The 18,035-nt window shown below is 35.8% G+C and overlaps 2 protein-coding genes across 5 annotated transcripts in view; one reads left to right on the top strand and one right to left on the bottom strand.

Annotated features, from left to right (window-relative positions):
- Positions 1–18,035, top strand: part of LOC106090264 (neural cell adhesion molecule 1) — a 782,082-nt gene that overhangs the window by 72,807 nt on the left and 691,240 nt on the right. The window lies entirely within an intron of this gene.
- LOC106093181 (uncharacterized) lies at positions 614–2,375 on the bottom strand. 3 transcript variants are annotated; one of them, XM_013260198.2, is made up of 6 exons: positions 2,091–2,279; positions 1,968–2,033; positions 1,682–1,791; positions 1,377–1,614; positions 779–962; positions 614–698 (listed from the first exon to the last, which is right to left on the bottom strand). In XM_013260198.2, the coding sequence occupies exons 1-6, from the start codon at positions 2,148–2,150 to the stop codon at positions 679–681; spliced, it is 678 nt and encodes a 225-aa protein (XP_013115652.2). In that variant the 5' UTR covers positions 2,151–2,279; the 3' UTR covers positions 614–678. The 3 variants fall into 3 exon arrangements, 2 of the variants coding, with proteins under 2 accessions (XP_013115652.2, XP_059220268.1); XR_009397498.1 differs by lacking the exon at positions 614–698 and adding an exon at positions 1,025–1,262 and having other exon boundaries at positions 888–962; positions 2,091–2,375; XM_059364285.1 differs by lacking the exons at positions 614–698; positions 779–962 and adding an exon at positions 982–1,262 and having other exon boundaries at positions 2,091–2,375.

Raw genomic sequence — 18,035 nt, 5'->3', positions numbered from 1 at the left:
CACGGATTAGCCCAACCAACGGTTTCAAGAATATGCAATAGAGTTGCTCGCGCTTTGGCTCGTCATGGTATGGAATACATAAACATGCCGACATCTCTCGAAGAGCAAGCCGTAATAATGAGAGATTTTAAGGCCATTAGAAACTTTCCGGGCGTTATTGGAGCAATTGATGGAACTCATGTTAAAATAAAAAAAACTGGTGGAGATCTTGCCCAATATTATATAAGCCGGAAAGGATTCTATTCACTGAATGTACAGGTGTGAGGTGATTTACTAATCGAAGGAGCATAATAAAAAATTAGAATTTCATTTTTAGGTTGTGTGTGATGCCCAATTGAAAATTCGCGACATAGTTGCTAGGTGGAGAGGAAGTACTCATGATTGTCGGATATTTAATGAATCTTCTATTAAGGAACGATTTGAAAAAAAAGAATTCAGGGGTCGTTTACTTGGAGATTCAGGATATCAGTTGACGCATTATCTATTTACTCCTCTCCTCCGCACTAACAACGAAAAGGAAGAACGCTACAATGTTGCTCATATTGCAACAAGGGTGTGGAAGCAGCGATTTCGTTGTTTGTTAGATGGAATGATTTTCATTAATTTATATTATAATTAAAATATAGAATTTCCATTAATGGCGAAAAACTGGTGGACATTGTAGTTAATATAGAACAATTAAAAAGGATCAATTTTATCTGCAATGGACAAATAATAAAGTTAAAATAATAATAATAAAATAAAATTAAATTAGTGTTTTTTTGTTAATATCACTTACCAACTGTTTGCTTGTAATATTTTAATCGCATTTTCAAAAGCTCATGTTCCAAATCCAAATTACGGATACGTTTTCTTTCAACCTCCATCCGAAGTGAATGGAGTTCTTTCCGACATGCCACATCCACTTCTGCAATTTTGACAAGATTTTCGTCCACACTATTGGTTTTCTCAGAAGCATCTTTCTAATATAGAAAACAAATCAATATATACATATGCAGCACAATAATGCGACAGCGGAATTAACCATTTTTTTCCTTTTATATTCGTTTTTATTTGATGCTTGTTTTGTGATCAGATCACGACCTATTTCACATTGTGCTTTACTTTTTTTTATCACCATTGATTTCATTAAGAGTCGCGTCTATCAAGGGAGTTTTTTCAATAAGATTCTCTTGTGAATCCTTATCATCATTAATTTTAAGTGGTTTCACATCTTGAGGTGAAGTTTTTACTATAGCATCCTCTTGCGTTTCTTGAATAATCTTAAACAAAAAATATGTCGCATCGCAGATCAATATTTTGAGGTGTTACAAACGGAATGGCTAGATTAGTATACTTCTATCTCATAGTGGTGGACATAAAAAATGTTAAATTACCTTTGAAAATATGACGTCGGAATCAAACTCGTTATCATCAATAACAAACTCTTCCGGCAGCCAAACTGCAATGTCATTGCCCGAAAGTGCAACTAGTGATGTTGGTGGCCCACCGCCAGTCAGCTTAGCCTGCTTACGATACGATAACATTTCCTTTTTTGCTGTCATTTTTATTGTAGACCACTGTGACCTTAGCTGGGTTAGATTCCGTATTCCACTTGTACACAAAGAGTTAAAACTGGGAATAAAATAAAAAGATATGAGAAACTTAAGTCGAACTTTACTTATTGAATTCATGATCTTACTCATCCACAAGCTCCATCCATGCTGCCTTTTTCAATTTGTTGGTGTTGGTGTCTGTATTCTTATTTTCAATTACTTTCACCCTCTTTTTTATAAGATCCTTTAGCAGTTCCTGAAAGAACCAACAATGGGTAAAATATACGTATGTATATATGAACTACAGTCAGCCAATGCTGCCCATTGATGCAATGTGTCAATTTCTACGGAAATAGAAATTGTGAACCGCCAAAAGCTGACGTAGAAGTTTTGTAAATGCAGCCACAATAAAACTTGAAATCAATATCTTACCCTGTCCTCGTCATTCCAATTTTCAGATCTGTGTCGCTTTTCTCCAAATTTCATTGGCGTCTTGTCCTAAAACCGGAAACAATATAAATCCTTTTCTACTGCTACTAGCATTTTATTACTTACTCCATCTCCTTCATTACTAATTTCGGATAACAACAGCTTTGAATACTGCGGTGGATCCATTTTTTTTTTTAATTTTCCTTTCGTTTATTCAAAAAAGCGGCACTAATAACTTGAAAACATGAATGCGTTGTATATTTTTATTAATAATTTGACATTGTCAAATAGCCGGAATTGCCGGCTAAAAATGTTTCATAGTTATTTGACTGTTATTATGTGTTTGTGAATACACAATTTTAAAATCAGTTTATTAAGCAAAAAGTGTATAATAGTTAAAATAGATTTTAAGCCCATAATAAGAACTGTTTGTGAATAAGGCTGGTAGACTATAAGGAACTCAAATAAAAGATCTACTACGGTAGAACACGATATTATTTGGGTGACCTCTAATAAAAACAACTTCAAATGGTCAAATAGGTCGAACGGGAACATAAAAAAAGTAGGAGTGGATTTGCAATCTAATAAATAGGTGTAGTACAAGTGCCCGAAAAAACTCTAAGAGACGTGTAGAGTCAACGGGACGAATGAAAGGTCCATGAGAGCTGTCCCTTTGATACAGGAAAAACCTGTGGAAGTTTATAAACGGCTCTCAACGTCTTAAAGATTTGGGAGAGTGCTTCAAAATATTTTCCAAAAGGATTTTGAGGGTGTGCCGAAGCGCATCGGGCAAGCTAGGTTTAAATTCACATGGGAGTTTATTCGAAGGAAACTTTTAGAATTGGGCTTTGTATGAAAGTTTTTTATGTAAAGTATACTTCGAATTTTCAACATTTTTACTAGGGCAAGTAAAAAAGCCCTAGTAAAAATTTTGAAAATTCGACACAAACTTAAGATCAAATTGAAACTAATTTTACCTGCTTAGATATAATTTGATCCAATTATATATGATGGCAGATAAATTTGTATCTGACCATATCCATTTTTTTCTCGGCTGTTTACTTTTTTATACATCTCAATTTATAGGATTTAATAGAGATTTCTGGTACCCTGTTATCAAGGTCACTTTTTTCACTAATGTATCTCTTAAGACATTAGATATTTTTCCATGAAATTGTTAAAGTGCCAAAGGACCTTGTCCCAAAAGAAATTCTTTCGTTTTCCTGCCCAAATGAATTCTTTCCTTTGGTAGGTTGTCTTATGGCTCTGTGCGTATTAGCTTTTGTTTGCCAATGCTAATCTCCGATGTAACCCATTTCATGACTATTAGCTTTTGTTGGAAATCCCTTTAAGGAATGTTAAATTTTCCAACAAATTTCTGTGATTGACTACATGTAGGTTTCCGTTTACGGTGATTGACAATATGTTTATTTCCGTTTTTGCATTGGCAACCACGTATGAGCACATGGAAATGGTTGCTTCAATAAAATTGAATAGGGATTTGTTTGTGGGGTCGTTAAACCAGAAGACCGACTGCCTTACCAAACTACCAAAGCAAACATTGTGAATTGTGTCCTTTTGTTGTAGGTTGTCTCTGCATAGGTTCTAATATATGTAGAACATATCCTTTAACTCGAGAATCTGTTAAAATAAATTTATTCAATTTGTGTTAACTCACAAGACCAGCTAGCAAGCCATGCGGGTCTGAGGACGAAGGAAAATAAAAATTCTAATTTCCTTCCGCCTAGGGACGAATTGTAGGGGTAAATGAAATGACAACACACTTTTACTATGCTAATCACTTCCGGTGTCTGACATGGACGGTTTGGCAGCTGGAGATATTCATATATTGCTCCGAAACGAAGAACATTCTGTTTAAAGTGATACGGACTGTAGAGTGCAATAACAAATGATTTGAAATTAAAAAGACTAAGATTAAGACACATACGCGGAAACACACACAACCACTCTGCTATTTGTTCAACCTGTAAAAGTTTGGGTGTTTGTGTGCCTAAGAGTGGATCATGTTTGGCTTAATTTAATTATGCCTAAATGTATGCAGTGTCTTTTACTCTCCTCGCATAAGGAGATTGCTGTTTAATTTAACTTTTCTCTTTTCGCAAAAGCCTAACATCAAGCTCACTTAACGGAAAACACCAGAATTTGGGGTGTAGTGAGATCTCTCAAAAGCTTCTTTAGGAAATTGTGTTGTAACATTTGTTGCCAAGCCTTGAGATTTGTAACGTGTTTTTGCTTTCGGTCTTCCTCTTCTTCTGCTATCCAAAATCCCCCACCAAAGCTGGGATAAAGAGACAAAAAGACAAGGACGATGAAACGCAAAGTCATTGCGTCAGGAAATTGTCACATATACCACGAGTTTATGTGATTTCTACATGACAATTCAAGAAATTAAAGACCGAAGAATATGCTTTTGGCATAATTGTTTCAGATGTGGGTGCGAGGTTTGTACGGATTTTGTTTTTGCCATTTGCCTTAAGTTAGACAACATTTTTTGTCGGCTGTTGTTTTTTTTCTCCCAACAAAGCCTGAAGTATATGTTACGACAGGGTATATGAGAGGCCCATACTTGTTCGCAATAATTGGAATTAATTTGTGTTAATGGCATATTCTCAAGGACGTCAATGGTTACAAAGGCATGTGTTTGCACACACATACACGCACACACCGTATACACAAAAAGCTAAAAGAAATTTTTCACGTAGCTTTTACTTCTGTTAAGTATATTAAACAGTTTTTTAGCCATTTAAAGGGTGGTTTCTAATGTGGCACACTCAAGTGAATCTTAATTAAATATCATAAATTTTATTCGCTTTTTCGTTTATTCTTGACTATACGGTAAGTCTTGACTATATCGAAAGGGAGAGGCTATGGCTCTTCTTATTAATATGTATAAAAATGTGAAACAAATTTCTACTTCCTTCATTGTTAAGTTAACATTTTATAATGGATTCTTAAGTACAATAAAAGGTGACAGAAATGCCTTTCCTTAATACATATTCGCCAAAAACTGTATTGAATGTAATAGTACCAGAATATCACTGAGAACAAAACGTTTCACTGCATGGGAATCATGGGGACGGAAATTACTCGCCCAATCCGGTAATCTTTGGTATACAAAACTCACCCCAAACGGAAAATATGGATATAAAATGAAAGGAATTTGAAAGAAGAGTTTGAATTTGCTATACATATTTGATCTCCAGGGAAGCAACACCACTATCAAATGGACATGTAAGCCGAACAGGTCAATTCGGTACTCAAATAAACTGTTTTTGACAATAAACTACGATATTAATATTAAGTACCAAGTATCTGGGAGACCTTCCCGCCCCTAAAATAGACATGACTGCCCACTAGGTTAATGAGAGGTCAAAACAGAAGAGCGCCTTGAGCTTTGTTCTTCATCATTGCGTTGAAAAAATGCAACTCTGCAGACAAATCATTCAAGAGCTAAAGAATTTTGAAATTTAACGACTGTACTCGAGCGTCTTTCTTTGTTGCAATACCTTAAGCAGTGTTTTTAGGCAACAAAAAGAGAGATTGTTCAACTTTTGCACGTTGTTTTTTTGACATTTGTAGAATACGAATCTGAAAGGATCTGCAGAATGACCCTCCCTCCAAAAGGAAACGGCCACCCAACCTCCAAAAACCCCTCAGCAGGGCATGAAGATCGGTTGGGACTATATATCAAGTTAAAGCTCAATGAAAAGGAACTTCTTTTAGGTTAGGTTTAAGTGGCAGTCTGCCATCAGACTCACTTAGACGTTTTCGTCCATTGTGATACCACAGGAACAGAAGAAGGACTGGCAACCTTCAGCATTTTTCCCGATTAGACAGTGACCTGCCATGACGGACACAATGACTGACATGTCTGTTGTAAACAGTGACAGCAATGCGGTAGTCCTCTTCAAGTCTAAATTAGGGCACATAGTTTTGGAATTCGGCTGTGAGCATTATTGCGACCATCTATCATTCGTTGTCCTTCGGGCCTGGTCCTAAAAACTTAGCTTACATGTCGCCAGAGACATATTCAAGAATTCCACTTTCCCTGGTATATGTAAGGTAGTTCCAAGTCTCGCAACCTCGTCGGTTTTACAATTCCCTGGGATATCTCTGTGGCCCGACACCCAGAACAGGTGAATTTTAAAATGTTAAGCCATCTCGTTGAGAGTTCTGCGACAATTGAGAGCGGTTTTTGAGGTGAGAAATACGTTCACCAGAGATTTAACGGGTGCCAGGCTGTCTGAGAAGCTTTGATGCCAATCGTCGTTATGACATTATATCTTAGACATTCCAAGGTTACCCGACCACTGCATAAATATTGCAGCGGTCGGATAACCTTTTCGATATGACCAGTTCTAGATCTGTGGAGAACACCCCAAAGCCCACCTGGTCGTTTAGTTTGGAATCATCCGTATAGAAGTCTATGTAACTTCTGTTACCAGGGATGTCGTAGTTCCAATTGCTCCTATCAGGAATAGTGGTACAGTACTTTTAATCAAAAAGCGGCTCAGATAGGGTGTAATCAACACTGCCTGGAACATCGGGCATTGTATCAAGGATAACACAGTGTCCGTAGCCGCCTCACGACCAAAGAGAAAGCTACCTTAGCCTCATGGTAGTAGTCGCAGCAATTTGCCTACCCACAATGTCCAGAGTCATTAGATGAAGCATTAAGTTCAGTGCACCAGATGGTGTCGTCCTCAGTGCGACTGTGGTCCACAAACATGCCATCCTTTGGATCCGGTTGAGTATTGAACAGCAGGTGGACTTTTGAAATGTCGTCCACCAGACCACAACACTACATAGCATTATAGGTCTGACAACTGCAGTATCTACTAAACGCATGACACGCGGTCTAAGCCCCCCAACTTTTGCCAATGGCTCCCTTGCAGGTGTATAGGTCAAGAGTTGCCTTTCTTGTCCTTTCCACACCGTTGGATTCGAAGTTTAATTTCCTGTTCAGCAAAACACTCAGGTATTTTGCGCTTTCAGTAAATGGAATATTCTCTCCTCCCAAGGAGGTAGGTGCCACAGTAGGTTACTTTTATCTCCTGCTGAAAGTAATTAATTCTGTTTTGCACGGATTTGCGCCTAGACCACTTTCGATAGCCCACTTCGCTGTAGCACGAAGAGCTTCCAGAAGTATATCTCTAATATTGGTGAGAAAATTTCCCCTAACCGCAATAGCCACGTCATCAGTATACGCGATAATTTGTATACCTTTTTCTTCCAGAGACAATATTATATTGTTAACTCATATTTTCCAAAGTAGAGGAGACAGTACACCTCCTTGAGGTATTCCTCTGCTGAACCATCTATATAAATCCACAGATTCCAAGGCTGTCGTAATGCATAAGTAAGTTATTAGTAAACTTTCTTACGCTAGAGTTGATTCCTAGAAACTCCAACTCCTTCATGATTGTTCTGGTTTTATATTCTTGAAAGCACCTTCAATGTCAAGAAATGCTAATATTTTTAATTCCTTGATAGCGGGAGAACTCTCTATGGAGCCGACTAGGTCGTGAAGGGCTTTTTCCGTGGATTTACCTTTACTAAAGGGTGATTTTTTTGAGTTTAGGATTTTCATGCATTAGTATTTGACAGATCACGTGGGATTTCAGACATGGTGTCAAAGAGAAAGATGCTCAGTATGCTTTGACATTTCATCATGAATAGACTTACTAACGAGCAAGGCTTGCAAATCATTGAATTTTATTACCAAAATCAGTGTTCGGTTCGAAATGTGTTCAAATTTTGACAAATTTTGTTCAGCGATGAGGCTCATTTCTGGTTGAATGGCTACGTAAATAAGCAAAATTGCCGCATTTGGAGTGAAGAGCAACCAGAAGCCGTTCAAGAACTGCCCATGCATCCCGAAAAATGCACTGTTTGGTGTGGTTTGTACGCTGGTGGAATCATTGGACCGTATTTTTTCAAAGATGCTGTTGGACGCAACGTTACGGTGAATGAACACATTTCGAACCGAACACTGATTTTGGTAATAAAATTCAATGATTTGCAAGCGTTGCTCGTTAGTAAGTCTATTCATGATGAAATGTCAAAGCATACTGAGCATCTTTCTCTTTGACACCATGTCTGAAATCCCACGTGATCTGTCAAATACTAATGCATGAAAATCCTAACCTCAAAAAAATGAAAATTAATTTTTGTATATGCATGCTGCTGCCGAGACAGCTGATCTTTGCTCTAAGATATGTTTCTATCAACCTCTTTGTTCTAAGATATGTTTCTATCAACCTCTCAAGAATCATCAGTATAACGCATGACAGAATAATAGGACGAAATTCTTTCGCCTTCGTGTTTTTTTTTTTGGTTTTCCTGCTTTCGGAATGAAAATGACCTTTGTGTCCCGTCATCCCACAAGTATATATGATATGCTGATACGAGCAGTGTAAATCTGCTTTAGTCAACGAATCAGTCTATCAGACACAGCTTGTAATTCAACCAGTTATACATAATCAGGGCCTGGCAATTTAAAGGAGTCGAAACTATTTTCCGCCCAAAGGATTTTCGGCTCAGACAGAATTTCCCTAACAACCTCCGATGAATACATACCAGTGACAACCTCTTCTGGCGCCACGTTGTCCGTTGGAGAATTTCCCGGGAAATATGTATCAACGAGCAGTTCTAGTGTTTTCTCATGGACATTGTACATACATTCTACGACTTCTGAGTATACCCCACAGTAATAGGTCTCGAGGACAGAATCGTCCTTAGCCTAGAGGCCTCAGTTGTATCCTTCACGGATCTGCAAAATTCTACCTAGGATTTGTTCTTAGCCTTTTTCAGCTCAGCCTTATAGATGTCCCAAACGAGTATCCTTCCTTAGACCAACCAGCTCTGGGGTCCATTATGGCGGTCGCTGTTTGCCCCCTGGCTTGGGACTAGGGCATGCTGATACAAGCGAGTCATTCAGGGCCTTCGTAATTCTCTTGACCATTGTGTCTATATCCTCTATATCTAGAAGGGATAGTCGTGCAAAATTTGTGCCAAAATTTATCGCAATCCGCCTTTCTTCTGTTTAGCCGAAGGACCACTTATGCAATATTTTCCCCAAGGCTGCAATAAATGTAACGATGATCAGAGTAACTGTGGTCATCAAAGTCGCATATCCTTGCGCTTATATACTGCGATCCAAAGTCAATATCTAGGACCTCCTGCTTGTTCCTGGTAATAAAGGTCGGTTTATTCCCTTTATTACAAATCGACAGATTGCAACTTATAATATATTCTATAAGCAGCTCACTCCTTTCGTTGGCATCTTTTTTTACATAGACGAGCCCGAACGGAGATCGGTGGTTCAGAACTGAATTTTTCTGGCCAAAAACCCTGTTTTGTTTCCTCCGACATAGGAAGGGTGGTTCTTCGGTTCAGGGATGGAGAATGTATATATTACCACTTTGTAGAGAAGTTTACGCAACTGATTACCCAAGGTAATTACCTTACATGTATAGTCAGCACTAGAAGGAAAACAACTGAAAATTTTCCTGATGTTCTCGCCGGGATTTGAATCCAGGCGTTTAGCATCAGGGGCAGACATGCTAACCTCTGAGCTATGATGACCCCGAGTATTCAAGTGCAGAAATCAAAAATAATTCTCAGTACAACTTCTGCCTTACCGATTATTTGCTTCAATTCAAATCTTCTTCAGTTCAAATGCGAAACAATGAAACAAAAAGTGTGTAGCCCCATTGGTGAGTTTCGTAAAATGAAATTAAAAGACATTAAAAATCTTTTAAAAATTATATGAGCTTGAAAAGGTACGAAATCGGTTGCGGGAGTATTGCAGTACTCTTCGGGTAGCAAAAAGTATTGAGAAAGTACTATGCATACGTATTGGGTTTTCCACCCTTGCTTCGATTAACATCTTGATAAAGTTGTCATCCGATTCGACGACGTGCTAGAATTCATTTTGGCTGGAATTTTTCACTTGGTCTTAGTTATGACCAGGGCTATGGAGTCTTGGAGCGGGAATAGAGAAAATAATTTCTTAAAGAAGCTTTTGTTGCAATATTGTTTTTGGAGAAAATGTTGTTCATGTATCGTCTTAAAAGAAACTTTTCAATAATTTTTACACAAAAATTTCATTGAATTTAAAAAAAAAAAAAACATTCATTAAAATTTTGTATTTAGAAAAAAAAAATCATGGAAATTTCGTCTTTAAAAAAATTTCATTAAAGTTTTACCTTCAAAAAAATTTAAGAAAATCAATTTTTCATTTTTTTCAGTGAAATATTGTCTTTAAAAATTGCTTTGAAATATTGTCTTTAAAAACGTATTTGAAATTTTTTGTTTAGAAAATTTTTTATTAAAAATTTTAATTGCTATCTTTGGCTTTCCTTTTCTTTTTGCAATCTCCGATCATTGAGCTCGTCTCGAAAGAGAAACAAACAAAAATTTTAAAAGATTTCATTGAAAAATTTTGTTTAATAAAAACTCAATCAAATTTTGTGCTTGGAATAAATTTCATTGCAAAACTTCAGTGCAATTTTTTCCAAAAACGAAATTTCCATGAAATTTTTTTTCTATATACAAAATTTTAATATTTTTTTTTAATTTTAATGACATTTTTTTGTAAAAATTATTGAAAGTAGGGATGGGGTAAAGGAGTCATAGAGGAAATAGTTGTGCAAAATGTTGATAATTGATAAGCTCGGCTGAGTTATATCATAATCTGAACCAATTTCTGTCAAACTCACCAGTAATGTCGAGCCTTGTTAATTTGTGTAGTACAGGCCTCTTTTTTTGGCCTAGAGGCGAAGCCCATTAAAATTGAAATAAATCGTTTCAGATCTCGATATATTGGGTTGCCCAAAAAGTAATTGCGGATTTTTCATATAGTCGACGTTGATAAATTTTTTCAAAGCTTGTGACTCTGTAATTGCATTCTTTCTTCTGTCAGTTATCAGCTGTTACATTTAGCTTGCTTTAGAAAAAAAGTGTAAAAAAAGTATATTTGATTAAAGTTCATTCTAAGTTTTATAAAAAATGCATTTACTTTCTAATACTGGAGTAATTGTCTTAGTTTTTAACCGATGCTCACAAAATTTGATACGAAGGATTGTCTTTCTTAAAAATTGCTTCAGATTTAGATACAGCTTCCATATAGATGTAAATCTCAATTTTCACTTTTCACCTAGCAAAAGTATTTACTATCCCAACTTCTCAAAAATTTGAATAGCGATTTCCTCTATGACTTCCACAATAAGAGGCGATGTTGGTTGAAATTCTACATTTAAAATTTAAGCTAATGTTAATTTCAACGACTAATTTACCCAATGCGGTGTAGAAGAAGAAGATTCCATTTATGATGAATTGATAAGAGTTTGGAAATGTAACTTCATTTAGACATTTCCGTAAATACTACCTTATTATTTATCTTAACAATATAACACCAAGGACAAATGATCAAATAAGAAATTTAATTTGAACAAAATCTATGGATTTTTACAAATGTTAATATATTATTTTTCTGCTTTTTTTGATCAATACAACACAATCGCAATCCAACTTAAAATTAATATTTTAATATGAAAAATTACCCAATTTAATTTTAATGATTGATGACAAGCAGTTCAGACGTTTTTGAAGCAAGAAAAATTTATTTGAATTAATTATGGCAATAAATCAGTTGTTGCTTTGAGTCCACACATATTTAAATCAGAATACTCGAAAATTAATATCGAGAGTCCTTGGGGACAATCCGCTGTCAATACAAAGCTACATCGAAAGGATGCTAAATTTATTTTTTCTACAAAATAATTTTTTTGAAAAATGTTTTGTAATGTCTTTTTCTGAACGTGAGTCCTTTGGTTGTTCGAGTAAAAGACTTGGCAATTACAAATTACGTCAAAGTAAAGTAATGGTCAGTAGGTCGTGGTCGGGATAACAAAATTTAAGGATGTCAAAGGGTCCAAACCTATTCACGACTCCAAATTTCCTCGAAGTTGGGGGTTAACCATTCCTTTTATCGGCCTAATGCTTCAAATCGGGGAATCGGTCTATATGGAAGTTATATCAAATTATGGTTCTAGGTCTTATGGATCTACATCACACTCGACACTGGAGCCCAGTTAAATTGCAAAATGACTTAACCACCTTTCGCAATGTATGCCATTGGATGCGATGTTATGTGAGCAAGGAATCTGTTAAATAGATAATTTCTTTTCAACAAATTAAAATCTTCTTTTTCAACATAATTTTTCATGATCCAATTGCTCAAATTGTTCAAAGCACATGACCGACCGGTAAAAATTTCTTTTTCAGTACAGCAGTAATACGTCTTTAATATTTTAGTAGATTTTTGTATTTAAAACAACTGATTTTATTAGTTGAAATAGCAGATGAAAATGTTTGCTAAAACAGCAGCCCAATGTTTGCTGAAACAGCAGTATTGTCTGCTTTCGCATTTTCAGCAGCATTTTGAATAACAAATTTTTGTTGAGCGCATTACATAACATCGTACTTTTTGCTCAAAATAGTGGACCCATGCTAATTTTTTTATACCCTCCACCATAGGATGGGGGTATACTAATTTCGCCATTCTGTTTGTAACTACTTGAAATATTCGTCTAAGACCCCATAATGTATATATATTCTTGATCGTCGCGAAATTTTATGTCGATCTAGCCATGTCCGTCCGTCTGTCTGTCGAAAGCACGCTAACTACCGAAGGAGTAGAGCTAGCCGCTTAAAATTTTGCACAAATACTTCTTATTAGTTTAGGTCAGTTGGAATTGTAAATGGGCCATATCGGTTCATGTTTTGATATAGCTGCCATATAAACCGATCTTGGGTCTTGACTTCTTGAACCTCTAGAAGGCGCAAATCTTATCCGATTGGAATGAAATTTTGCACGACGTATTTTGTTGTGATATCCAACAATTGTGCCAAGTATGGTTCAAATCGGTCGATTACCTGATATAGCTGCCATATAAACCGATCTTGGGTCTTGATTTCTTGAGCCTCTAGAGTGCGCAATTCTTATCTGATTTGAATGAAATTTTGCACGACGTACTTTGTTACGATATCCAACAATTGTGCCAAGTATGGTTCAAATCGGTTCATAATCTGATATAGCTGCCATATAAACCGATCTTGGGTCTTGACTTCTTGAGCCTCTAGAGTGCGCAATTCTTATCCGATTTGAATGAAATTTTGCACGACGTGTTTTGGTATGATATCCAACAATTGTGCTAAGTATGGTTTAAATCAGTCCATAACCTGATATAGCTGCCATATAAACCGATCTTGGGTCTTGACTTCTTGAGCCTCTAGAGTGCGCAATTCTTATCCGATTGGAATGAAATCTTGCACGACGTATTTTGTTATGATATCCAACAATTGTCCCAAGTATGGTTCAAATCGGTTCATAATCTGGTATAGCTGTCATATAAACCGATCTGGGGTCTTGACTTCTTGAGCCTCTAGAGGGCGCAATTATCGTCCGATTTGGCTGAAATCTTGCATGAGGTGTTTTGTTATGACTTTCAATAACTGTGCTAAGTATGGCGTAAATCAATATAGAACCTGATATAGCTGCCATATAAACCGATCTGGGATCTTGACTTCTTGAACCTCTAGAGGGCGCAATTCTCATCCAACAGCATATTTTTTCAAAGATGCTGTTGGACGCAACGTTACGGTGAATGAACACATTTCGAACCGAACACTGATTTTGGTAATAAAATTCAATGATTTGCAAGCGTTGCTCGTTAGTAAGTCTATTCATGATGAAATGTCAAAGCATACTGAGCATCTTTCTCTTTGACACCATGTCTGAAATCCCACGTGATCTGTCAAATACTAATGCATGAAAATCCTAACCTCAAAAAAATGAAAATTAATTTTTGTATATGCATGCTGCTGCCGAGACAGCTGATCTTTGCTCTAAGATATGTTTCTATCAACCTCTTTGTTCTAAGATATGTTTCTATCAACCTCTCAAGAATCATCAGTATAACGCATGACAGAATAATAGGACGAAATTCTTTCGCCTTCGTGTTTTTTTTTTGGTTTTCCTGCTTTCGGAATGAAAATGACCTTTGTGTCCCGTCATCCCACAAGTATATATGATATGCTGATACGAGCAGTGTAAATCTGCTTTAGTCAACGAATCAGTCTATCAGACACAGCTTGTAATTCAACCAGTTATACATAATCAGGGCCTGGCAATTTAAAGGAGTCGAAACTATTTTCCGCCCAAAGGATTTTCGGCTCAGACAGAATTTCCCTAACAACCTCCGATGAATACATACCAGTGACAACCTCTTCTGGCGCCACGTTGTCCGTTGGAGAATTTCCCGGGAAATATGTATCAACGAGCAGTTCTAGTGTTTTCTCATGGACATTGTACATACATTCTACGACTTCTGAGTATACCCCACAGTAATAGGTCTCGAGGACAGAATCGTCCTTAGCCTAGAGGCCTCAGTTGTATCCTTCACGGATCTGCAAAATTCTACCTAGGATTTGTTCTTAGCCTTTTTCAGCTCAGCCTTATAGATGTCCCAAACGAGTATCCTTCCTTAGACCAACCAGCTCTGGGGTCCATTATGGCGGTCGCTGTTTGCCCCCTGGCTTGGGACTAGGGCATGCTGATACAAGCGAGTCATTCAGGGCCTTCGTAATTCTCTTGACCATTGTGTCTATATCCTCTATATCTAGAAGGGATAGTCGTGCAAAATTTGTGCCAAAATTTATCGCAATCCGCCTTTCTTCTGTTTAGCCGAAGGACCACTTATGCAATATTTTCCCCAAGGCTGCAATAAATGTAACGATGATCAGAGTAACTGTGGTCATCAAAGTCGCATATCCTTGCGCTTATATACTGCGATCCAAAGTCAATATCTAGGACCTCCTGCTTGTTCCTGGTAATAAAGGTCGGTTTATTCCCTTTATTACAAATCGACAGATTGCAACTTATAATATATTCTATAAGCAGCTCACTCCTTTCGTTGGCATCTTTTTTTACATAGACGAGCCCGAACGGAGATCGGTGGTTCAGAACTGAATTTTTCTGGCCAAAAACCCTGTTTTGTTTCCTCCGACATAGGAAGGGTGGTTCTTCGGTTCAGGGATGGAGAATGTATATATTACCACTTTGTAGAGAAGTTTACGCAACTGATTACCCAAGGTAATTACCTTACATGTATAGTCAGCACTAGAAGGAAAACAACTGAAAATTTTCCTGATGTTCTCGCCGGGATTTGAATCCAGGCGTTTAGCATCAGGGGCAGACATGCTAACCTCTGAGCTATGATGACCCCGAGTATTCAAGTGCAGAAATCAAAAATAATTCTCAGTACAACTTCTGCCTTACCGATTATTTGCTTCAATTCAAATCTTCTTCAGTTCAAATGCGAAACAATGAAACAAAAAGTGTGTAGCCCCATTGGTGAGTTTCGTAAAATGAAATTAAAAGACATTAAAAATCTTTTAAAAATTATATGAGCTTGAAAAGGTACGAAATCGGTTGCGGGAGTATTGCAGTACTCTTCGGGTAGCAAAAAGTATTGAGAAAGTACTATGCATACGTATTGGGTTTTCCACCCTTGCTTCGATTAACATCTTGATAAAGTTGTCATCCGATTCGACGACGTGCTAGAATTCATTTTGGCTGGAATTTTTCACTTGGTCTTAGTTATGACCAGGGCTATGGAGTCTTGGAGCGGGAATAGAGAAAATAATCTCTTAAAGAAGCTTTTGTTGCAATATTGTTTTTGGAGAAAATGTTGTTCATGTATCGTCTTAAAAGAAACTTTTCAATAATTTTTACACAAAAATTTCATTGAATTTAAAAAAAAAAAACATTCATTAAAATTTTGTATTTAGAAAAAAAAAATCATGGAAATTTCGTCTTTAAAAAAATTTCATTAAAGTTTTACCTTCAAAAAAATTTAAGAAAATCAATTTTTCATTTTTTTCAATGAAATATTGTCTTTAAAAATTGCTTTGAAATATTGTCTTTAAAAACGTATTTGAAATTTTTTGTTTAGAAAATTTTTTATTAAAAATTTTAATTGCTATCTTTGGCTTTCCTTTTCTTTTTGCAATCTCCGATCATAGAGCTCGTCTCGAAAGAGAAACAAACAAAAATTTTAAAAGATTTCATTGAAAAATTTTGTTTAATAAAAACTCAATCAAATTTTGTGCTTGGAATAAATTTCATTGCAAAACTTCAGTGCAATTTTTTCCAAAAACGAAATTTCCATGAAATTTTTTTTCTATATACAAAATTTTAATATTTTTTTTTTAATTTTAATGACATTTTTTTGTAAAAATTATTGAAAGTAGGGATGGGGTAAAGGATTCATTCTTTCTTCTGTCAGTTATCAGCTGTTACTTTTAGCTTGCTTTAGAAAAAAAGTGTAAAAAAAGTATATTTGATTAAAGTTCATTCTAAGTTTTATAAAAAATGCATTTACTTTCTAATACTGGAGTAATTGTCTTAGTTTTTAACCGATGCTCACAAAATTTGATACGAAGGATTGTCTTTCTTAAAAATTGCTTCAGATTTAGATACAGCTTCCATATAGATGTAAATCTCAATTTTCACTTTTCACCTAGCAAAAGTATTTACTATCCCAACTTCTCAAAAATTTGAATAGCGATTTCGTCTATGACTTCCACAATAAGAGGCGATGTTGGTTGAAATTCTACATTTAAAATTTAAGCTAATGTTAATTTCAACGACTAATTTACCCAATGCGGTGTAGAAGAAGAAGATTCCATTTATGATGAATTGATAAGAGTTTGAAAATGTAACTTCATTTAGACATTTCCGTAAATACTACCTTATTATTTATCTTAACAATATAACACCAAGGACAAATGATCAAATAAGAAATTTAATTTGAACAAAATCTATGGATTTTTACAAATGTTAATATATTATTTTTCTGCTTTTTTTGATCAATACAACACAATCGCAATCCAACTTAAAATTAATATTTTAATATGAAAAATTACCCAATTTAATTTTAATGATTGATGACAAGCAGTTCAGACGTTTTTGAAGCAAGAAAAATTTATTTGAATTAATTATGGCAATAAATCAGTTGTTGCTTTGAGTCCACACATATTTAAATCAGAATACTCGAAAATTAATATCGAGAGTCCTTGGGGACAATCCGCTGTCAATACAAAGCTACATCGAAAGGATGCTAAATTTATTTTTTCTACAAAATAATTTTTTTGAAAAATGTTTTGTAATGTTTTTTTCTGAACGTGAGTCCTTTGGTTGTTCGAGTAAAAGACTTGGCAATTACAAATTACGTCAAAGTAAAGTAATGGTCAGTAGGTCGTGGTCGGGATAACAAAATTTAAGGATGTCAAAGGGTCCAAACCTATTCACGACTCCAAATTTCCTCGAAGTTGGGGGTTAACCATTCCTTTTATCGGCCTAATGCTTCAAATCGGGGAATCGGTCTATATGGAAGTTATATCAAATTATGGTTCTAGGTCTTATGGATCTACATCACACTCGACACTGGAGCCCAGTTAAATTGCAAAATGACTTAACCACCTTTCGCAATGTATGCCATTGGATGCGATGTTATGTGAGCAAGGAATCTGTTAAATAGATAATTTCTTTTCAACAAATTAAAATCTTCTTTTTCAACATAATTTTTCATGATCCAATTGCTCAAATTGTTCAAAGCACATGACCGACCGGTAAAAATTTCTTTTTCAGTACAGCAGTAATACGTCTTTAATATTTTAGTAGATTTTTGTATTTAAAACAACTGATTTTATTAGTTGAAATAGCAGATGAAAATGTTTGCTAAAACAGCAGCCCAATGTTTGCTGAAACAGCAGTATTGTCTGCTTTCGCATTTTCAGCAGCATTTTGAATAACAAATTTTTGTTGAGCGCATTACATAACATCGTACTTTTTGCTCAAAATAGTGGACCCATGCTAATTTTTTTATACCCTCCACCATAGGATGGGGGTATACTAATTTCGCCATTCTGTTTGTAACTACTTGAAATATTCGTCTAAGACCCCATAATGTATATATATTC

Source organism: Stomoxys calcitrans, chromosome 3 (assembly GCF_963082655.1).
Source record: "Stomoxys calcitrans chromosome 3, idStoCalc2.1, whole genome shotgun sequence".
NCBI classification, from domain to species: domain Eukaryota; kingdom Metazoa; phylum Arthropoda; class Insecta; order Diptera; family Muscidae; genus Stomoxys; species Stomoxys calcitrans.
The sequence above is the reverse complement of the archived record's forward strand: the minus strand, read 5'-3'. Positions and strand labels throughout refer to the sequence as shown.

Bases quoted from the DNA above. Each gene is read 5' to 3' on its own strand.
- LOC106093181 (XM_013260198.2), bottom strand. From the start codon at position 2,150: ATGGATCCACCGCAGTATTCAAAGCTGTTGTTATCCGAAATTAGTAAT. The intron at 1,792-1,967 runs GTAAGATATTGA...TGGTTCTTTCAG, and splicing joins ATTGGAATGACGAGGACAGG to GAACTGCTAAAGGATCTTAT. The intron at 963-1,376 runs GTAATTTAACAT...TTTCTATATTAG, and splicing joins CCGACGTCATATTTTCAAAG to AAAGATGCTTCTGAGAAAAC.